Below are 24345 nucleotides of genomic sequence, written 5' to 3'. Positions count from 1 at the left end.
ACACACACCAAAAAAATCTGAATTTTATCGTTGACGTAATTGCAAACATGACACAATTCAACAAACCGTAATTTACGATATGACGGAACATTACCGTGTTCCGTTTAATTTTACACGAAACGTATACTTTACATGCGCAATAACATAAAATTACGCTTTCTACTATTCAGAACAAACGCTGTATGTGGAGTAAAATTACATGATTTACGAAATCAAACGTCATGTGAAATTAAAATCAAACGTAAAACTAAGTCATTTCTGATTCTCGTATATGTCAGGGTCAGGAGACGTAAATTTACACTATTTTTTCTAGCTGCGCAGATATCTTAACCGGAATTCGCCATCTTGGTTTTCAAAATGGCTTCGTACATTGATTTTCGTCATCTACTCGTCAACCCCATTCCGAAAATATCCAACTTTTATTAGTAACAGTTAGCTAAGAATATGTTAAATTGTATACAACTTCATACTGTACTGTGCGTATTCAAACTTTTTTTACGAATACTTTTAAAAACACTTGCGATAAATGAAACAAGAATGGTTCAATTGCACTGTTAAATTAATCTAATAAGGTTCACGTACTTTAGAAAACCATTGGAACGACTGGAACGTAGTTGATTGTGGTATATTTGGAGTGCCAACAGAAACAATAAACTTCAACAATTAAATTAAAATAAATTAAATTCAGTTAAAAAAGCGGGCCCCCAAAACAGACCCGGACCCCAGGGTAGTTGCCCCCCCCCCCCGTCTGACCCTCCCCCCTCTCGTCGGGCCTGAGGACAAGGAAACGGGCCTTGAGTGAGTACTAGATATTGCCTGGAGCCCCACCAGCGACGAATTCTCACTTTTCATCGAACTGAGGGATAATCTTGCATTGTAAATGTCAGGTTAGCGGCTGTCAACAAAGAGAAAAGTGATGAACAGCGTCACGAGTTTTTTCGTTCCACTCGGACTACTGTCAGTTTTCTGCTTTTGCGGGAAACATTAATCAAGGAGCTGTGGTGCCGTGGGTGCAATTGGGATCAACTAATAGTTGGAGGGGGTGCTGGTAAATGGAATCAGTGGATTGCAATATTTCTGGAGGATGAAAATGTCCGCATTCCTCGGTACTACTTCCGCGGCGGGCGTAACTTGGACTTCAGTAGTATTCAACTTCACATCTTCGTCGTTGTCAGCGAAGACGCATACGGGGCTGCAACGTTTCTTCGGATTGAGTTGATGGCCCGATGTGCTCGCTAGTGACGGCAGGAGGCACCACTGAAGCAGCTCTCAATTCCTCGTCTGTAGCTGGAAGCAGCAGTGTTGGGAGATAGACTTGCAAGTTCTGTCGTCGAAGTGTTGTACTTTTGGAGTGAGTCGAAGACTCTGTTGTCGGGGATTCATTTGGACCACCGACGGTATAAGCAATTCGTAGCCTTCCGAATTAGAGAAATCCCTAGCGTTATAATCCTTATGAGGGAGTGGCGATTGGTTCCGACTATGCTTAACATAGCAGACGTTATGACGAAATTGAACAAAAAGCTCTCTATGTGCTCTGATGGGCCATGGTTTTGAGGCCAGGGTTTCCTGTATTTTTCGGAAGAGAAATAGCTAGAGCAAGGTATATTACGCCGAACGACCAAGAAGAATTGCGGGCATGCTTCCTTTACACTACATCAGAATAACGGAGCAAATCGTGGATTCTCAGCGATTTTCTTGATAGAAAGTTGTAGTGCGTCTAGACTTTTGTTTCAAGCTGTAAAAGAAAGCGAGAGGGTCTAAAGATCGAAGCGGTTCCGATGACTGCGAAAGTGAAGAGGCACGTGAAGGGGAGCGCACTGGCAAAGACATCGTCGTTGACTCGAGAGGAGTATCGGGCCGCGAAGACGTATCTCTGGAGATCAGCACAAGCGGACAGATTTGCTGACGAGATAAAGGTGCTGAAGAAGAACCAAGAAGGATAGCGAAATCGTGTATTCGATACAAAGTAAAAAGATGCAAGTCGCAGAACCCTAGAATGGTACCACTACCAGTCGCCGTTCAGTTTACCGTAACCATTTGGCGTAGATCAGAGAAGAGGCATATCTTTTTGTTCACCTGATTGACAACGAGAGCCGGACACCTTGAAGTCGACCTTAGCTTGAAGGCTCAAGCTTGTTTGATGGCCCAACGCCGTTTCGTGTGCAGCAGATGCAAATCGCTGGAGTTTTTTTTTCGAAGAGGTCATAAGACAAATCACGAACTCAATAACGCAATGAAACTTTAATCCGCCCAGCGCACCGCACATCGTTGTAGCTTGGAAGAGGCTGGAACGTTCTTTCAAAACAGTGTTGACCGTGATCAACGATGAACTATAAAGTACTGCTGACTGTACTCGTAGAAGCTGATGATTTAGGCAGTTCGCGCTCTCTGAGGTACAGATTGCTGAAACCAGAAGTAACGGGTGTTCAATAAAAAATGAGAATTTTTTCAGTCATGTAGTTAAAAAACAAAAAGTGTTTTTTCAACGAATTCAGTATTTTTTTTATTAAAAACATAATGCTTGTTCTTAAAAATAAAGTCAATGAATATTGGAGAAGGGGTCCTGGTCAGCCGTACGGCGCAACTTAGTCGCGATGCTCTCACAAGAGCGCTGGATGGCACTGACGTCCATCTTCCGGATACAATTCCGGATCCTGGTGGTTAATTGCTTCGTATCCTTGGCGCGATGTTTGTACACTAGAGCACTATTATTATTTTTGCATACTAGAGCACGGAGGGAGCCGAAAAAATCCTAAAAGAGATGGCAGTGGGCCAAGTTGGACGGGTTCCTTTCTTTCGGCACGTACGGTATTTTTTTTGCTCAAGATACTCCAGCGTCTTCTTGGTGTAATGGTAAGACGCCTTGTCCAGCCAGAAGACGTACTTCCCATCCGCATGATGCTCCTTTAAGAACGGCAGAAGAATTTTCTCAAGAAATTCCTCCTGGGACACTTTGAACGCCTTTTGGTTGTTTGATGCCCAGACCGTTCGGCTTGAATCACGGTTTTGAAATCCCTCTGTCCGATATGGCGATGTACAGCATAACTTTTTTTTTAAATTTATGCAAAAACTTATATTTTACTTCGGGGAGTGTGGCAGACTTATCGCTGGAATACTAGTTGTCATTTCCTGGAATGTGGGTCTTCGAGAGCGGAAAGTAATTTTTGTCGTCCAGCACAAACGACGCCCCGCGGTAGTTCTTCGTCATCTACCGGCAATGCGATTTCACGATCGCTATTTGCTTGTCCGTGTACCCGAGCAAAAAGAAACGTGCCACCCATTTCTAGGGAGACTAGAGAACAATTCTCTAGGCTCTTTACTTTAATTTCAGAAAGGTATTGAAATCATTTTCATTTTTTATTGGAAACCCGTTAGAAGAAGCAATGACGCCGAATTATTTCGTTTGTGTATATCCTCGAAGTCTACAGCGCAGCGGACGGTAGAATCAAGCAAGCCCTGGAGATGACGTCGAAAGGTGAGTTTATGCGGTCAGATACGAAGCTTGCGGTGATTGAAGTGCAGGATCGTAACTCTGCTTTGGCCATTAAGACTTCAACAGAGTTACGGGGAGGGGCTGCGTAGGCAGCGCCGAAGTACAACCGACTACAAGCATCCCCCTTGTTAGGACTAGAGATGGGCGGGTACGGATATTTTTATCCGAAAACACCGCCAACTAGCCCCCAGCTCCCCTACTCTTTCGAATAAAACAGGTTAAATTTATCGACAATCGGGTTCGAGTCGGGCACGGTTTTTAAATTTTTTTTATTGCGGGTGCGGGTTGGGTTCGGGTCGGGTACGAGTCAGGTTCGGGTTCGGATTCTTTTTCATGCCCGGGTACGGGTTGGGTTCGGGTTTTGTGTTTCTGTAAAATCCGGGTACGGGTCGGGTTCGACTAAGCTTACAAAAATAATATCCGAGTTCGGGTCGGGTCCGGGAACGAAAAAACCCATACCCGCCCATCTCTAGTTAGGACAACGTACGAGACATCGAGCAAACATCGCACCGGTTGCTGGCAGTCGGCGGGACTTAAAACTAAAGACTCTAATAGAATTTTTGTAAATGAAAAACATAAATCAAGAGCATAGCAGATTTGTACAAAAAGCAGATTGATTTGAACAAATCGAGGGAAAAGATTTTAAACAGATTGAAAAAAAAAATGTTTAGAATGCGACGAAGAGAATAAAACTAAAAGATTTCGGACTGGTAGAAGATTTTGGAATGCGTTAGCGAAAGATGATCTGAAATAGGAGTGATATGATTAAAAGGAAAAAAAACTATAAATTTTCAAATCAACGTACGATTGCTTTAATATTTTTGTGAATTAATCCAGGATTAAAATGTCATCGATTCCCCAGAATAGACTAATTCGATTTTCACAAACTTAGTGCAGAAAAATAATGCTGCAAGGAATACAAATTTTTATCCCAAATTCTTATTAAAAGTAATAAAAGTAATTATAACGTGCTATAAAAATATATAAAATAAGTTTCTAAGTAAAACCGTTTAGTGATCCCGATCCGTTTCCATTAAAATATAACTTCCTTGTTTTTTATTATCTAATGCAGCGGTTCTCAATCTTTTTCGTACCACGGACCCCTTAGAAATCACCCTGGGTGGGGGCGGACTCCCACAGATAAACATCGATTTTGTATGCATAGCAATATGTTATTTTCAGTTTGTTGGGAAACAAGACTTGAAATTTCAATATGCACGTGGAAAATATCTTGTTCTTCGCGGACCCCCAGCAACGACTTCACGATACTTGAGAAACGATTTTGAAAGTTTGAGATTGAATATCTTGAAACTTATAAATGGTATAAACAATCCAAAGAAGTCAATTGATGCTTCTATCTATTCTGCATTAATCTCTCAAATATTACGAAGATCGGTTGACTATGTTGCGAGTTTTTACTATGAATGTAAACAAAAGTCGCACTCACACGTGTCATAGGCGTGTATTGATGACAAAATTTGTATGACGTGTCAGAATCGTGCATGGAAAATTTTCCATAGAAAAAATCATCACTTTTTAACTTTTATTCATATCTTTGGATTCATATGGTCTATGAACATTCGGTGAAATGCATTTTAAAGGAAATGAGTCAGGGAATCTAGAAAAAATTGTTATTCTTGATTACAGTGTTGCCAAATATCTTTTATTTCCAGTTCAAAACTAAAACTGTTTTTTTTTGCTCACAACTCGTATAATTTTCTTTCAAAAATGTTTATGCCATTGTGTTCCTCAGACATTTTCACACATAAAACCGTCTAAAACTTCAATATAACTTGAGCCAATCCCTAGATATAGTGATTTGAAGCAAAAAACTCACAATTTCTCAACATGTTTCTAGCTATATCTAAGTAACCAAGTAGAATTTCTAAATTCTGAAAACGCCACTTTGTAGAAATTTTTCAAACAAGTAATGTGGCATATCTAACTCAGTTTACCCCAAAATGGCGTTTGTCATAAGATAGCACAACAGCGACGATATACCGTTTTTTCAGTACTCCAGTAGTCAGGGTAACAGTTTAGCACATATTTTGGCAAAGCATAATGCTTACCATTGTTTTGTGTCATTTGGCTATAAATTGTTTACATTTGTTGGTTTAGTTAAGTATAAAATCTCGCACCCCAAAGAATCCAAAAGCAGCAACTCTTACATAGCCGAAAGAGTATACCGCTCCTCAACAACTAGCAGGAGCAGATCATTTGTGTTATACTTTGATAAATAACCCATCAAAAAAGAAACTCAGAATGTATTTTATGTTGCATGTTTTCTATTGCATTTATGAGAAAAACTAACTCTACTTACAACAAAACGTTAAGCGAAATGGAGTAAGAAAGGACGAACCTTTCATGGAGGGAGTCCCTTTAAAAAATAAACGATCATTCGTCCCCCCTACCCCGGAGAAATTAACATAAAACCCGGAGGTTCGGAGATCGCCCCCAAAAACCGCAGTCTCTGGGTCAAACCCGGAGGAGTGGCAACCCTAAGTGGTACTAACTAAACCAAAATGAAGTTCAAATCACTGGGTAGTGTTCAACCAATTGGCATAAGCTGAAGTCACAAGATGCTAAACAGGAATGAACCGGTGTGGGAAGCAACGACTTTGAAGAATATCACTAATCATCGTCGACGCGCAACCGGTTCGCGGTGCTGATTCACTGTTGTTTTCTGGTGACTTTGACATTTACTACCCATTCCATGTGGCTTTTTGTAACGTTTTCACCTGAACCTGGCCCAAGGTCACGGTCAGCCGGCCTCCTGACTTCACCATGATTTGCATCCGATCAGCACTGTATTGACGTGCGTATATGTATAGGTACAAGTAATAAAATGGTAATCAAAAATCACTCTCCCGCGCGCCAAGGTTCCAGCTTAAGTTATTGTTTGGTATGACTTTTTTTATTCTGCTTGCCGGCTAAGCCTCCTCAGCTGGGTGTCAGGCACGAGATTTTCTTTCCAGCCGGTGAGTTGTTGATGATGGCTTATGCGCGAAGTGCAGACAGGGTCGTCCGGTACAAGTGCCATGTGGCGGCTAACTGGTTTCGGTAGCGAGTGAGTGAAAAGAAGGTGAAACTCCTTGTCTCAAAAGCTATCCACCGTGTGTAGTAGGTGCTACTACAAGCCATTCAGCCGAAATATAGTCTAAGTTCATTGTCAATGTCACCGGTGGCGTGGTTGATCATAGGGTTTTCTGTTAGAGTTTGAAGAGTTAGTGCGGGGCCCGGCGATATCAGACTTGTGGAAACATTAAATAGCCTCGGGGTCAAAATGCAAGTGGCGCTATTGTTTGATAGTAGTCAACCAGCTAAATTCGAGCACTGTTCAGTTTTCATATGTGAAAATGTGCTTATACGACCGTGACCTGAGCAGCAGATTATAACAAACACTATCGGAACCACATCTTCCGTCTGCACTTGGTATAGTTTCCGTTATTTTAACTAACAACGAAACACAATTTGTGACGAAAATTACATTCTTTCATAACAAAGTTTTTTTATTCTGATCGGATTGACTTTGGAATTGTCTCGATCATTAAAAATTAGTTGATTGTATGTTTTTTGATTCTTGTGCATACAATTGACACTTCCATGAAGACTTTTTTGAGTCGCGCGTGGCAGTACTTAGAAATTGGAAACGTATTGAAATGTACAAAAGGTTTATTTTATAAAATTTAATCGCTCAGTAAAAATTTGGCTCTTATTCGTTTTTTATGTCACTGCTATACTCAACCATCAACTTACCTTGATGTCAGGTATTCCCATCGCAAGGTATGGCCGCAAATGATGCAGAGAACCTTTCAGACATGAGATTAGCTCCGGATCCGATCGTTTGCACTGCATGACATATGAAGGAGCTGAAACGAGAGGTAAAATAACAGAATTTTAATCAGGTTGGCTAAATCACGCAAATCACGCATAAATAGAACTAAAAACTTAACACCCCTATAATACCTACGGAAATCTTCAACGTTCCGGTCGTTGATCGCTTCCGTAACACACTTCAAACTCTGTAAACAGTTTCAATCAGCTGTCTCTCAGGTAGATCATTACCTCGCTACATTGTATTTATTTAGAATCCACACTGCCAACGACGATCAGCTGCGAGGGAGATCCCAAACCGCCGTTGCTAGTTGGTACGAACAGAAAAAAATCTAAGCCCAACCTTCATTTGCCCAGCAAACACAGGCAAGGCCACTTAGGTTAGAGAACTTCAATTGCATATGGTCGGTTTGGCGAAAGCCTGTTCCAAGCTTTTAGAGCGCCCCGCACAGATATGAACACCGCGAAGGTCTGCCGGAATGGACTGTTTGCGTGTGCATGACATACGAATTGATCCGTCACGATATGGACTAAACATCGCGCAACCGACTACACATCTCAAGAGCATCCAGTTGACTTATTTGATATGATTGCCTAACTCGAGTTTGCTAACCCGTGCACATGGAGAAGACGGTATTTTTTCTTGCTCGGACTTGCTTAGATTTAAACCTCAAAACGGCAAGAGGTCTCAGAGGCCCAACGTCTCACTATTCTCGAGGTATATGGAACTTACGAGAAAGGAAAATGATCGGATGTTTTTGCTTCAAGTTCCTTACCAATAGAAGTGGTGAGAAGAGGTTTTAATTTTTATAGAGCTTTAGAGGCGATGCTTTTTTACGCCTCGGTTTAAGCATGTCTTCACTGAGGTTAATTAGAATGAAGTTTAGAAGGCAGCTGGGAATTACCGGGTAGAAATTCACAGTTGGCAGTGGATCCAGTTTGTATTGTCGTGAGATCATATGACGTAATCGCTAAAAGTAAAAAAGAATCACCGATCTTCAAACGAAGTGTTTTGAATAGCAGATATCAAAGACCTTGTCATTCGGAGTACTTCAATCGCAAGCATTGTTGTTTCGGCAAAACGCTGAGAAATGATGAATATTTGAATGTTTCATATGATTCATAGAAAGACTGTGAAAGATGTTTTTAAATATAGCAACAAGTGAGTCAACTTCAGTTAGATACTGATGATAAACCCACTCTAGAGAGAAACAACAGTATCAATTCAATTCAAAAAATTGGAAAAAAAATCTTGTTTTGTGCAACCCCTGTAGTATTATTCGAACATTGAAATCAGCTGAAAACTTCGAGCCATTGCACAGTGGGTCCACTGCACGCATCTGTGGCCAGAGTCACGGGGGTTTGAGTACCCGGAGTATTCTGGTATTAGACAAAAAGTGATTCCCAGAGGCACTCAATTAGTCGCCGCGGGATTCCTATCATAATTTATATATGAAAAGTTGCATAATTTGATAAGAAATCAAACGCACCTAGTTTGGTCCACTGCACGCATCTTTGGCCAGAGCTAGGGGGGTTTGAGTACCCGGAGAACTCCCGGTATTAGGCAAAAAGTGATTTCCAGAGGCACTAAATTAGTTGCCGCGGGATTTCTATAATAATTTATATATGAAAAGTTGCGGAATTTGATAAGAAATCAAACGCACCTAGTTTGGTCCACTGCACGCATCTGTGGCCAGAGTCACGGGGGTTTGAGTACCCGGAGTATTCCGGTATTAGACAAAATGTGATTCCCAGAGGCACTTAATTAGTCACCGCGATATTCCTATCATAATTTATACATGAAAAGTTGCGGAATTTGATAAAAAATCAAACGCAATTGGTTCGGTTCATTGCACGCATCTGCGACCAGAGTCACGGGGATTTTTGTAATCAGAGTATTCCGGTATTAGACCAAAAGTGATTCCTAGAGGCACTCAATTAGTCGCCGCGGGATTTCTATCATAATTTATATATGAAAAGTTGCGAAATTTGATAAGAAATCAAACGCAATTGGTTCGGTTCATTGCACGCATCTGTGGCCAAAGTCACGAGTGTTTGAGTACCCGGAGTATTCCGGTATTAGACAAAATGTGATTCCCAGAGGCACTCAATTTGTCGCCGCGGGATTTATATCATGATTTATATATGAAAAGTTGCGGAATTTGATAAGAAATCTAACGCAACTGGTTTGGTCTACTGCACACATCTGTGGCCAGAGTCACGGGAATTTTAGTGTCCGAAGAATTTCTGGTATTAGAGTAAAGTAGTAAAACTGCCAAAATATACGACTTTGTTCGTTTTTATTTCAGTTTCTAGGTGTTAACAATCTTGGTGAAAAACAATCTAAATTTTGAGTAATTTAATTTCTTTTCCGATAGTACCGTAACCCGGGGTGACATTGATCACTTTTCGAAGTAATCATTACATATACATTTTTTCAAGTTTAATATTTTTAAACCATGTACTTATGTACGAAGTACATGATTGGATGGTTTCACCTGAAATTCTCTGCTTACTACTATTTTTTCAAAAAACCTTAAAATTTGAAGTCCGTTTTCATATTCCGGGGTGGCTTTGATAACCTGTATATTCACCCACATTAAGTTCTTGATGTCAATGTTTTTCATTCAAATGTTTGTTTAAACTAATTTTAAATCGATACCCATTGTTAAATAGATGTTAATTGGCATTGTATACAGCATTTCACTATACTGTAAAATTCAAATGACCAAAAATCGTGTAAATCGGGTCTAACTAGAATAAAAGTATCTAAAAACTTATTTAACTGCTAAATTTGTTTTATTTCAGCGGTTTATCAATTAACAAAGATTTTCATCCATTTTAACATATTGGAGTATTGCACATAAAAAAATTTGAGAATTTTAGCTTGAAATAATTTGAAATAGTTGCTAACTAGTTTTACAAAACATTTTTCTAAAATTAAGCAAGCTCTCAAAAATCGATTTGGCACATGGCGATACCAAAGAAAAATAAAAACTCGTTTGGAATTTACTATTCTAGCTAAAATCTAAGATTTATTTGTTGTATAAAAAATAGATGCTTTTAGAAACTTCGTCAAAATAAGATAAAGTAAAAGTTAAGATTTTTGCATACTTTGTACTAATAAATCGAATAATGTACTCAAAAAGTATAATAAATCACTACTTTATAGTAAAACTCATTACAAATTTGAATGATTAGGTAGACTATTCTAGCTAAATATGTAATCTACGAAAAAAGTTTCGAGTGATCAAAATCACCCCGACGATCAATGTCACGTTATTATAATTACCGAAGCGTGATGTCTATAATATAATATGGCTTCATTTTCAGAAAAAAAATAGCCAAAAATTTTTTTCTGAGACACCTTTATGTGTAAAAACCATACTACTGCCCTCATGGAAAATAGCAGCGAAAAAATACTTTTTTATTGAATTCTATCGGAAAAGAAATCAACTTACTCCAAATTTAGTTCATTCCTCACGAAGATACCCAAATACACTACACTCTCCTATTACCACACTCCCTTAAATTCCATAAATAACATCCCCAAAACTAAAATGAAAACGAATAAAGTCGAATATTTTGGCAGTTTTACTACTTTACCCTAATACCAGGAATTCTTCAGATACTAAAACCCCTTTGACTCTGGTCACAGATGCGTGCAGTGGATCAGTTGCGTTAGATTTCTTATCAAATTCCGCAACTTTTCATATATAAATCATAATAGGAATCCCGCGGCAACTAATTGAGTGCCTCTGGGAATCACTTTTTGTCTAATACCGGAATACTCCGGGTACTCAAACACTCGTAACTTTGGCCACAGATGCGTGCAGTGGACCAAACCAATTGCGTTTGATTTCTTATTAAATTCCGCAACTTTTCATTTATAATGTATGATAGGAATCCCGCGACGACTAATTAAGTGCCTCTGGGAATCACTTTTTATCTAATACCGGAATACTCCGGGTACTCAATCCCTCGTGACTCTGGCCACAGATGCGTGCAGTAGACCAAACCAATTGCGTTTGATTTCTTATCAAATTCCGCAACTTTTTATATATAAATTATGATAGAAATCCCGCGGCGACTAATTGAGTGCCTCTGGGAATCACTTTTTGTCTAATACCGGAATACTCCGGGTACTCAAACCCCCGTGACTCTGGCCACAGATGCAAGCAGTAAAACAAACCAGTTGCGTTTGATTTCTTATCAAATTCCGCAACTTTTCATATATAAATTATGATAGGAATCCCGCGGCGACTAATTAAGTGCCTCTGGGGGTCGCTTTTTGCCCACTGTGCATTGTTGGAATTTCTTTGAAAGTTTTCCCTAGAAAATTGGTTAATTGGTCCAAAGATCACGTAAAAATCGTACGTAAAAATCGATCAAAGATGAAACATTATCCGTACAAAATTGTTTCCATGTTACCAGGGTTGCCACCATTTTTCAAAGAAAATCTGTCAGATCAACTAAAAATGGCTATCGCTTGACAGCGACCTCAATGTCATCGAAATTTGACATACATTTTAGTCTTCATATAACGTTTAACAAACGATTTTTGTTAAATTTGGGGAAAAATGACTTAAATTTCTAAAAAGTTTATTTGTAGCAAATTCTACAATTTAAAAATCTGGCAGAATGAGAAGTTTATATTTTTTCTGGAAGTTTGCCAAAAAACTCCAGCTGTGCCAAAAAAATCTGGCATAATGGCATTCCTGTTCATTACCAAATTGATTTCTGTACGTGAACTAGTTTCAAACTTTATTAACATTATTTATTAATCCAAAAGTTGACTCCTGATTTTATTCATAGATTTAGCAGCATTTTTTTAATTCGTTTATTTGACACGACTGAATGCGTTAGCTTAGAGGAGACATGTGTCTTTTATATATTTACAAGATGTAAAAATAAAAATAATCCCGTGCACGCAACTTCCAATTGCGAGCGGAGATCTTTTTTCGCCTCGGGAAGATGTTCCTACTCTCGCCAATTTCGGGGTTATCGATGTCTCTCTCGTTGTCGTTTACACCCGTATCAGCATCATGATTACTGCATTGATACTCGCGATCAGATGTTCTTCCTGGCTTCTTGCCCTTGCGGGTCACGAATGTAAACACTCCATCCTTGGTGGTAGTTTCTTCACTGGTGGTATTAGTTGTTAAGTTTGAAGTACTTGACGCTGCTTTTACAGTTGTCATTATTGCCTGAACAGCAGCCACAAATTTGGCAACCGTTTGAGGTTTAGGTGAAGATATTGGAGCTTGGATGTTGGCATTTCTTTCTGCAGGTGAGCCTTCCTCAGCGGTTTCCGTAGTGTCCATAGTGTGTCGTTTGTTCACAGAATTGGCACGTATTCGTTTGTTCTTGATATGTACAAAGAGTTCGCTGTGTAATGGTATCACCCCCTTCTGTGTTGTACTGGAGGGTAAGGTAGGGAGGAATGGGTAGGTCTACCCACATTCTCACGACAAGGACACAATTTGAAATACCTGGGAAGTAGTTTCTCCATGTGTCCTTCGTAATAGATTCCACTGCTCCGAAATTCGAAATGATTTTTTTAATTGCCACTTTGCAAGTAAGTGGAGATAAATCATGTAATTTAACTTCAATATTCCCATTATCCATGTATATAGGGATCTTGATTTCAGCGTTGTCACAAACAAGCACATGTTTTAAGTTGTTCTGCGAAATAAATCTTTTCGCCTGGGTTAATTTGTTGAAGGTTATCAGCACCGCATGCCTGACGTGTTCAAACTGTATGGAGGTGACTTCCGAAAACCGAAGCTGCATTTTCACCTTCAGCAGCTGTTCCACATCACGATTACTTGGCCTTATGCGAAAAGACCTGAAGTCAATCGCCACTGTGTTAGGCCTAATAATTACGTTTTGTTGATAAGACTCAGTTATCTTGAAAAATCACCCAAGAATACGAATAGCGGTATCCTGCGCTGAGAACCAAATATACAAAATATAGCCACAAATCGTATCTGTGATATAGTTCACAAAACAGGATACCGCACATTAGTCACCGTTTTATGATCCAGTTCATAATGTCACGTTACTCCGAGTAAAAAATCAGCTAGTAATTAAAAAATAGCATATGATAAGACGAACGGGGGAACAATAATCACTTTTTCGAAAGATTTTTGAATAACTATCTTAACTTCAATAGATGGAACTGTTTGAATTTTACATTGGATAATGTTCAAATAGTTGGGCATTTCATTTTGTTTTACTATAAAAATAAAAAAAATTGTTATTCATTCGATCTTTTTGGGGTAACTTTGATCAATAAAATATGTCTATCGAATTGAGAGGTAACGCTTGAAATTTTGTGTAAGTAAGTTCATGGCCCGATATTGTGACGTCTCGAACGAGAACAAAATTGCCTAGAAGGATACAGTTGGCTTTTATCGAACTTTTTTAGAAAAATATTCGAAATAAAATAGTTAACATAAAAAATCTCGGATTTTTCAACTGAATTATTGGACAAAAATATTTACGATTTCTATAAAAATTATCGGTTTAGTTGAAGTTGACTGATTTCATTAATATACAAGGTATTGTTTGAACAGATTGAAATGATACATGAGAATTGTATCATTCTCAATTTAAATTTGTGCTCATAAATAGTACATGAAAAGACAAAATAATCCTTACTGATAGATGCCGAACATGTTTAGAATATGGTTTTGTTTTTTTTTTATTTCGATGATTTTGTTGGAGGAAACCATCTTTTCGTATATTACTGAAAAAAGTCTCATTTGATCAAACTTACCTCGGTGATACCCCGTTTTAAAATTGTTGATATAATGATCATGAGTTACATTACTCTATGTGTCAAGTTTGAAAGTAAACTTAAGAATAAAACATCACAATTCTCATGACTAAAATATCAAAAATCGTGACTAAGATTCTGAAATCATGAACACAAATCGCTTTACTTGTGACTGAAATATCACGATAGCGTGAAAAAATACTAAAATCGTGACTAAGATCCGAAAATCATCAACACAGATCGCACCACTCTACAGTGTTTTTTTCGCCAAAACCGTGCTAAAAATTATTCACGCGAAAACGGTAAAGCTTACAGCAATTGTGTCTCCTGGGATGTTTTATAATTATCCAAGACCTTTATTTTGATGCTATAGTTATATTGATTATTCCCTCTTGAAGTTAGATAATTGCTACAATTTTTGTCAAAATATACATACAAGAAGAAGTCTTCAGAAAAGTCAAAGAACTTGTTTTGCGAACATCTTTACTGAACACCAAAAATTTCTATTTTTAGTAAGCTCGAAGTTATTAACCGTTGTTTGTGACTGACCCCTTAAAAGTTTTTATTCGACAAAACGTCTTAAATATCATAAACAAAACATCAGCATACTTCAGAAAGTTGCTCATCTTATTAAGATACATATTTTTCCAGAAGAGATTATCGGTCAATCTCTTGCGACTTAGAAGTTATTGGGTATTTTTTGGTAAAATAAGTAATAGTTTTAAAAGCAATATCATTTGCACGGATTGCAATTAGATACGCTACATCAACACTATAAAACTCAATATAGTTCACTTGTCTCTCGTTGTCTCCAATAGATGTTTTGAAAAAACTATTGTTTCTTTTTAAATGTCCAATATCTTCGAAAATACGCGAGATAAGAAAAAATATGCGTAATTAAAAATTGTATGTTTTGACGTTCAAAATAAATTCGTAGAATATATTAAACCCGTAGGAAAAATATTTAGAAAGATATTTAAAAAAATATTTTTGAGGGCCATCCAAATACAACGAGCTATAACTTCGTGTATTCAGCAATGATATTCTTGAAAGCAATTTCCACAACTTTTTTAAAGACGTTAGATAACTTTTTTCACCAAAAAAAAATTAGTTGAAAAATCTCACTTATAGGAGGATTAATTACGAAAATCATAGCAGCAAATGACAAACCTTTCTATTTTTGATGAGTAGTCCGAAAACACTATTGACGTAAACTCAGCCATTTTCCCGTTAACGTTATCGCCATTTAAAACACTGTATTTTTCCAAAATTGCCAGATTACTTTGAAAATACACGAGATAAGCAATTATTGTAATATAGAAACTTTTCTATTTTGATAATTGAAAGCTTTTTACTGAACATAACAAATTTGTCAAAATGAAATTTCAAAAGTTATATTAATAAATTGGATCAATACACAAACAACCGGCAATAATGTTGAAGATATTAAAGATGAAGGCATTGTGTCTTTAGCAAAGTTGTTAACAAAAGCTTGCTCTACAACTTAATAATTTTAATATATGCATTTACAAGAAAGTTGGTAAATATACCTTAATCATTAAAATAATAACACCATATGAAAGGGTTTGTAATGTCGACAAAGTCCTCCGAAGATATTATTGACCCAAATTTAATGTTTTAGGCGTATTTAATATTATTATTTATTTTATTTATTATGTATTATTTCAATAAGTTGGTCACTATTTTCGTATATCGTTCAGTTGACGCAATCGTGATTTTTACAGCAGTCTTTATATTTATTGCGTTTTTAGATAGTTTTTTATTACTACGATTCTGGATATACTTCTAAAATACATTTGGGTTTGTATTTAAACCAACTTAATGCATATAAAAGAGTTTCAAATTTCGTAACCATGCGCGTAAGGGAGATTAGAGGAATTTGAAACTCTGTGCATTTTGCGTCAATCTCGAGATCAACGAGAGCCGTGATAAAGTGCTCGTATGCGATACTAAAGCATGGAGTGTTCCCACAGGGAACTCACTCGCACGGTGCCACAAACTTCGTTCAACTTAAAGTGACCAGACGTCCCGGATTAAATGGGACAGTCACGGATTTCAAGGTCTTGTCCCGCATGGTAAACGTCCCGGAAAATGTCCCGCATTGAATCCGAATAACCATACAGTTCATTATTATTGTACAAAACATCCATATAAGTTTTGATTCGTGCCGTTTAATCTTCGAACTACGTGGGGAATTTGCAAATTGAGCCAATGTATTTTGATTTTCAGGATGTCTTTTTCGACTTCTAATATGAGCCAGGTTATGAATACTTACGAAAAGGTTATCAGTCTTACACAAGTTGTGCAAATAGGCCTATAGCAGAGTCTTTCACGAGACATTTTGGATACAAGATTTAAAAAAAATAAAAGGCTACATAAATTTAATTCTTCTTCCCCACCTGGCCATGAACTTGGCCTTTCTCTCGAAACTGTATCATTAATATCATTTGCACAATTAGCAGTTTATATCTCTCTTCATGACTTTTCGTACATTCAGCGACTTAGCGAGCAGCTTAGTGCCACCAGAAAACAAAACGGCATAACACGGCATATTTTAAGCATGTTTTCATAAACTGACATGCGGTCAGCAGGTATGCGTGTGTGGCTGTGGTGCACTAACGCGAAACGGAACCGGCATAGAATAACCAATTAGAGAAACAACGGAATGAGTACCTACCCGGTACGTTTGTTCTCGCATGAGCAGCAGTTCCTTGACCGTAAGTTGCTGGTAATACGCGCTTTTCGGTTGCGGTTCTTGGTGATGACAGATTGTGAAACTGAGCATATGTTTGTATTGCGCAATTATCATGCTTATTATTGCACTTGGTTAAGTGATTTTGTGAGCCTTGTTAATGAGTGAAGCTCGTTGGGTTTATTTCAACAATAGACCGTTTCGGGACGGTAAACCACGCTTTCTGTTGGTTTATTGCAATGCATGATTTATGGTTACAGTCGGGTTAGATCAGGTCAGGTAAAAGCGCTGTTTGACGGTCACTCAATATGGCAGTACATGCAGCATTTCTATAATTGTTATCCGAGTGAAACTTTGTTCCTGCACTTGAATTTGATACTTGAAAGCTGATCGACATGACCTTTACTCATTGCACCTAATCAACAATTACCACGTTTAGTAGTGATATAGTTGGGGTCAAATTCTGATCAAATTAGGTCAATGTATTTTTTACATTTTCTCATTTTTACGGCCGAGTACGACCTTATTGCAGCACAGTGCATGTACTACCAAGTTTCTTCAGTTGATCCTATAAAAATAAAATCTGCGGCGAATTTTTGAACATGTCCTAAGCACAGCTTGCACGAATCACATCAATTATTGGACGTTGTTTGGTGAAATTCTCAACACTTTCTCTTCATCCTCTCATAAGAGATTGTACAGTCGTATCAGTTATTCTATTCTTAATTTTTATTTACTTTATAAGCATATTATGTACATTCTTTATCTTACCCTTGGTATTTCTGAGTTCTTACTTCATCATGACCGATTAGCTTTCGGGTCGTGGTCAGCTATATTCGTACGCGTCCCTTGTCACCAATTTTTATATAGAAATTCGTCAACAGCGCTATCTATGAATATTACCTTGGTTATGTGATTAATTTTTATCTGATCTTATTCTATTGCAAATAACAGTAGTCTACATTTTATTATCTTCAAAAATGTAAATGTTTTGACGCATGTAATTTTGAATGTTCATTTATTTGATGGGCTTGAAGGAAAAGACGCATCTGCCGGGTGACCAATTTTCTTGATTATTTAGTGCTTGTTTGATCAACTACGGACCACATCAATAAGGTGTTTAATTTACGTGGTAGATGCGCATGGTCTTGTCGCAGCGGAATAATGGCTGTTGAATCATGTATAAAGACAATTGATAATTCGAAAGCCAGTAACCAATTTGCGAAAGTCATAACAGTACAAAAAATAAATGACTTATTGTCATATTTATTAGTTTGCTTTTAATCCATTGAATCAGGTTCATTATATTAGTTGTTTTCATTATTTAGATTTCGTACACACTCAGTAATTTGCTTCTTTCCGTTCTTGTTTGCAGACTTGCTTTTATTTCTAGTAGTTAGCATAAAAAACTATTCATGGTTCGTCTGTTGTATGCTTGATACACAAGGTCGATCGTGTCAGGCACTTATGTATTGTTTAATTTAATGCGCTCCAATTATCATAACTACACACGCGAATTTTGATAGCATGGAAATCAGCATATTTTTCAATCGTTCGTCGATGGGCACCTATATTAAAGAGTTGGATCGGGTGGTAACATGTCCCATTAAAGAGTAATACTATACGATAAAGTTAGTTTTCAGTTCGTATAGTTCAAGTTTGCAACTACTCGCTACAAAGGCATGTAGGGGAAGTACTTATAATTAAATATCAATTGCAAATTTTTAGTATTAAGCATTATTTTAATACAATGAAACAAACATCACTTATCTGATATGGCAACTGTCAAAAATATCAACAAAAACAATATAAAAATGAATAAACATGCTCATAGATCTAAATTTTTCCCAGGTTCCCTAAATTTTTGGCGGTTTTAGAGACGAGTAAATCTATATTTCGGGGAATCGTCTTGATGCTAAGGTCATTCTTTGCTACCTGTTTCAAAAACGATGGAACATCGTCAACCACTAACTACTTTAGTCAATTTAATTAAAAAGTGGTCATTGCAAGTTCTCGTGGGTTTTAAAAAATAGTTCTCGTTCATTATTGTATACTATTCCTCAGAATTAGGTTACAATTGTCTCGGTAGTTCAATTCGCCGCGTAATTCAATAATGTATCGATTTTGTTGGCTATTTTCGGCAAATTTGAAACTAAGAGAAACGAAAGCAATGGAATTGAAAGACGGATAGGTATTCTAGAGCGAATCAGTTATAAACTTAGAACGGAAAACTAGGACTAGGCAGGGTCATATGGACATGGTCGAAAGGAAATGTGAAGAATTCTTTGCCTTCTGCTAAGTAGGAGTTGGGTGTTGCACCCAAGTCTACCGCATAATCTATGGTAGAACATAACTCATCATCATGTTTTACCGCCGACGCCGGCTGCCGGCGATGATGATGAATTATGTTCTACCATAGACTATGCGGTAGACTTGGGTGCAACGCCCAACTTCTACTTAGCAGAAGGCAAAGAATTCTTCACATTTCCTTTCGACCATGTCCATATGAGCCTGCCTAGTCCTAGTTTTGCGTTCTAAGTTTATAACTGATTCGCTCTAGAATACCTATCCGTCTTTCAATTCCATTGCTTTCGTTTCTCTTAGTCTCAAATTTGCCGAAAATAGCCAACAAAATCGATACAGTAGAACCTTGTGGCAATTAAAAACATAGTAACACGTAATTCAATAATGTAGGCTTGATATATGTTTGAACAAAAACTATTCACTTAAATAAAGAAAGCCAACCTACCCTTTACATTACAAAAAATAGCATGTAATTTTATGCTAATCAGGGTAAAAAAGCTTTCATTGTGTTTTTTTGTTTTGCAGTCTCTAGTTAATGTTATGTTAATGTAGTGTTGATTTTTCATACCCGAAAAACGAGCCTGAGGCTAAAATCTCTATTTTTAAATTATGCCTAACGTCCGCTGTGCTTTAGTTGGATTATACCAATCGTCCATTATGCCTAAGGACCATTTATAAATTACGTAACGCGAAAATTGCCCAAAATTGACTGCCCCTCCCCCCATGTAACAAAATTTCACAAATTTCTCTATCCTTCCCTCCCCTATTACGTAACAAATTCTTCGAAAACAATTTTTTGTTCAGTAAAAACATGTAGATCTAGCATTCTCTCCCATATGTCACAACATGTCACAACTTGTTGTACCCCCTCTCCTCCTAAACGCGTTACGTAATTTATGAATGGTCCCTAACGTACACTACGCTTGCAATTTTCGTTCGTATTTATTGCATCAATGTAAGCGATTCTTACCGGGTACGTTTTGGGTGTAGACTAGTAAAATACTGTCATGTCACCAATAACAGGCAACAGAATGGGGTCGTGTTTACCTACATGGTCGGATTTGCTCCACCTTGCTCTATAACTGTAAAGGCTCAAATGAAAAGTAATAGTCCCAATTACAATCCTCATTTATTTTTGTGGGAAGATCCCACTTAAAAAAAAAATTATAACTGATTAAACATATCATATAGGAACAACATGGGCATAACAGAGTTGATTTACTTCAATGAACATTTACGCGCATTTTAATGTAGGCACACAGTAGAGTAGAGTGGGGTCAAGTAGGCCAGTTTTCTTTGGCGAGCTCGTGCGATGGTATTTTTTTTTGATTTTGACGAACGAGCACTCGTTGGAAAGGCAACGTTTTGGCAATAATGGTTTTATGCTTGGCTCAATATTCTTCTAGCTAAATCTATTAAGGCGAAGGTACTTTTTTCGGCGCGTTTAAAATCTGGGGGTACGATAGATCACTTTCTTCCAATTTAAACAAAACGATGGACAAGCCTAGAAAAACAGCAGTTCTACTTTTTTCGAAGAGTATGAATACTGCAGATATTTAAAAAAAATTCTGGCTGCGGCGATTGTTCGTTTTTTGCCTTTCTCATTTTCACTCTGAAAATCGGCAACCTAATCCCGGCCGTGTGTCATATGCCATTCGAATCAGTTCGTGGAGATCGGAAAATGTCTGTGTGTGTATAAGACGGGAAAAAATGTACAAAAACCCCAATGTCTCAGGAACGGGTTTGGGCTGCAATCACCCGACCCGATAAAATCCACTGCTCTTGCCCAGAACTAGAGCTTCCATTCCGGGAATTTTGGATTTTCCGGGACTCCCGATTCCCGGGAAATTGTGTTTTCTCATTCCCGGGATTCAGGAACCCCGGAAATTTTTTTTTTAATTTATTCCAAAAGGCTTAGGTTCTGCGAAAGAAATTCAGTAGAAAACATTTTTACCGGAAAACATTTGGAGTGAGCAGTGAATGCAGTTTGTAGCGTTAGTAATGCGCACGATATCTCTGCAACCGATGATCCTACTGTGACTGAAATGGATACCATATATCACATTTCTTCATTTGATTGGAAATAACTGCACACTACTCTGAAGCAGCTCAATATTATCATTCAAGATTACCAAAGAAGGTGCTTTGCATTGAATTGATCACAGTCCATCGTATCAGAACAACGAATTCCAATTTTGGACAGTAACTCCAGCAGCTGCGTTTAGTCCCAATCGTAATCGTAATTACCAAAATTTAGGTTATACATATGGCCTAGAAAAATCATCAAAGAAGTTCATGTTGCGTAAACTTATTGACGAGTTATCGAATGATTGAATGATGTGTAGGCCACCAAATCACCATCTTCTGACAACTGCTTTTAGGACAGATATACATGCAATCAAACGGGTTTGAAAACTTTTCAATTTATTCTTTTGTTTTCAAGAAAATCATTCATCTTTTCATTTTCCTTCTGTATTTCCGAGATCCCGGGATTTCCCGGGAAATTTATTCTTTATTTCCCGAATCCCGGGAAGCTATAAACCGTCGGGAAATGGAAGCTCTACCCAGAACCTGATTCCTCCCCAGCACTACCTAACGGCATTACTTCGGGGAGGGGTTTTTATATGCATAGCACCCACTCTAATTGAACTATTTAGTAATTCGTTCCTTCAGCAGGGTTACAGCACCACTCCTCGACACACCACCAGCTCTCCATCATCCACACAGACTGCCAATTCCTGCATGGCAGTCGGAAAGCTGGCTTTAAAATGCATAAAACGTTGAGATTTGATGAAATATAGAAAAAAAAAATTGTGACGAAAATTGACTTTTTTGGACTTGCCACATTTTTGCCTCTCTCATATAGAATGGTTATGCAATCACTCTAAAAATCGTCAACCTAATTTTTTTTGACTTATATAAGTTTTCGGAATTTTACCAGGGGCGTAGCTAGGGGTATGCGGTGAGGAGTTGCCCCCTCCCTCCGCGTTATACTCAGCCCTTCGCGAAACCTCCCTCCTCTCAAGTCCCCCCATGAAGCCACTCCCCCCATCATTTCGTTGGTTTGCGTAGTGGATCTTTGGGAAATGGCTTAAAGTCTTCAATTGAATTTGATTGCCTGACACTTTACATTTATAGTAGTGACCTATATTGCCCATATATGCATAAGAGTCCCATATTGAAAAACAGCAAGCCGAGAAAAACGCTGTTCAAGATTTACATTTTCCATTGAGCCTTATGGATGGGACAACCATGTTGTGGTATTTTTATCGATATTTTCTGAACAAACCTGGTAATCTTATTCGTGAATTATGATTCAGTGGTGTTACAGTATACAATCCAAGAGATATCTCATTTTCGATAAAAATCCATATGGGACTCTTATGCTTACATGGGCAGTATAGTGCCCCCAAACGGCTCACCTATCCTGCCCCAAGCATAGGATGACTTGACGTCTTGGTTTCCCAGGACATGTCCTGGTTTTTGATAGACTGTCCTGGTGTCCTGGTCCTAGGAGGGAAATGCTTGATGATTTGTCCTGGTTTTTCTCTTCCAAGGCAAAAATAATTCTTCGTTTGATTCATTCTGATCTGAACGGAAACAAATCGACCCGGTTCTGGACGTGGACCAAAATCTGGGCGCTATTGATGTTGATGAAACGATTAATAGCTGAGCTTCTTCTTGGTTTAAATCGCCTTTCAATCCTGGACACGGCGGATTTTCTCCACAACTTTTAAAAAGTCGCATCGACGTTTGGGTGACTCCACTTATTCCTATATTAGCATGTCTTGCCAGTGACATATTTCAATCTGAAGATTAGATGATTCTACTAGTAGCTTTAAGTCATCATAAAATGAGCGACGGAGATAGATTAGGAAGTGTCTACCCTACCTGTCAAAAATATCTGGAACGCAGAAGTATGTATATTAGAGTGGGACATGGTTATATGAAAAAAATTAAATTTCGCTCCGAGTAACTTTTTGGGTCCCATTTAGCTCCCAGAACAACTCTGCAAATTTTTAGTTCGATCGGTGAAACTATATTTTTGCGCCCACGGTTTAAAGTTTATATGGGATTTCGTATGGGGAAAACGTCTTTTGCAAATTAATTCTTCCAAGAGTCGCCCGTTACCTCCTAAAAATAAATAGATGTCTGATTTTTATAGGAATTTTGTCAAGGAAATAATGTCTAGAAGACCATGAAACGATCTGATGCTTGTGGAAAAAGTTATTAAGAAAAACCGATTGATGCCCTGATGATTGATGAAAATTTCACTTTTCATAGCATCACTGCTGCTGACTATCGAATTATATACAAAGTTTTTTACTTTTTCTAATTATATACAAAAAAGCCTCAATTTATCCCTCAAAACCCTTACGAAGTGGCCAAACAGTATAGATAATTGATTTAGACACATTAAGAGAAGACCAAAACAAAATTGCATATAATTGGACAACCAACAACAGTGGTGCTAGAAAAAATGAATATTTTATCAATCGTCAGACCATCAATTGGTTTCAGCTTAATAACTTTTTTCTCAAGCGTCAGATCGTTTCGTAGTTTTCGAGACTTTGTTTCTTTGTTAAATTTCCTACAAAAGCCACATAACGGTTTATTTTTAGGATGCAATGGGCGACTCCTGGAGGAATTTTTTTGTGAAAGTTAATTTTCCATATAAAATCCCATGTAAACTTTAAACGACGGGCGCAAAAATATAGTTTCGGGGATCAAGCTAAAAATTTGCCCAGATGTTCTAGGACCCAAATGGTACCCAAAAAGTTGCTCGGAGCTGGAATCTATTTTTTGTCTCACCCTAATGTATATATGATTCAATCAGTGGCGTAGCCAGGAATTTTGGTTTGGGGGGGGGGGGGGGTTTGATGAAAATTGTTGATTTTTCGAAAATGCTTCAATATAATGTAAATTTGATAAAATCTTGAAAGTTCACAAACAAAAACAGTTCAGCGGTTACCATTCCATTCTAAAAATAAGAAAAAAATAAAGAATATCTTCAATATCTTCATAGAGTTTTAAAATGGAATATATCTTACGGTTAACATCACAAAATTTCGAAATAGAAACTTCGAAGGTTGGTCATCAAATGGTGAATACTTCCCAGTGTTCACAAGCTACTATTTCATGCTCTATTTCATGCGTCTTTTGATGACATTTAATTTGTATTCCGGCATCGACTGGGTACTACCGTCTTATGCAGTAGAA

At 37.8% G+C, this 24345-nt stretch overlaps 1 protein-coding gene across 1 annotated transcript in view; it reads right to left on the bottom strand.

Moving 5' to 3' along the window:
* The window catches only part of LOC131684691 (uncharacterized), a 49939-nt gene that overhangs the window by 4605 nt on the left and 20989 nt on the right, over positions 1-24345 (bottom strand). The window contains exon 2 of the mRNA XM_058967783.1: positions 7250-7362. Coding sequence (XP_058823766.1) covers positions 7250-7362 — 113 coding nt within the window. The remainder of the gene's footprint in view (positions 1-7249; positions 7363-24345) is intronic.

The sequence above is a fragment of the Topomyia yanbarensis genome, chromosome 2 (genome assembly GCF_030247195.1).
Source record: "Topomyia yanbarensis strain Yona2022 chromosome 2, ASM3024719v1, whole genome shotgun sequence".
NCBI classification, from domain to species: domain Eukaryota; kingdom Metazoa; phylum Arthropoda; class Insecta; order Diptera; family Culicidae; genus Topomyia; species Topomyia yanbarensis.
The sequence above is the reverse complement of the archived record's forward strand: the minus strand, read 5'-3'. Positions and strand labels throughout refer to the sequence as shown.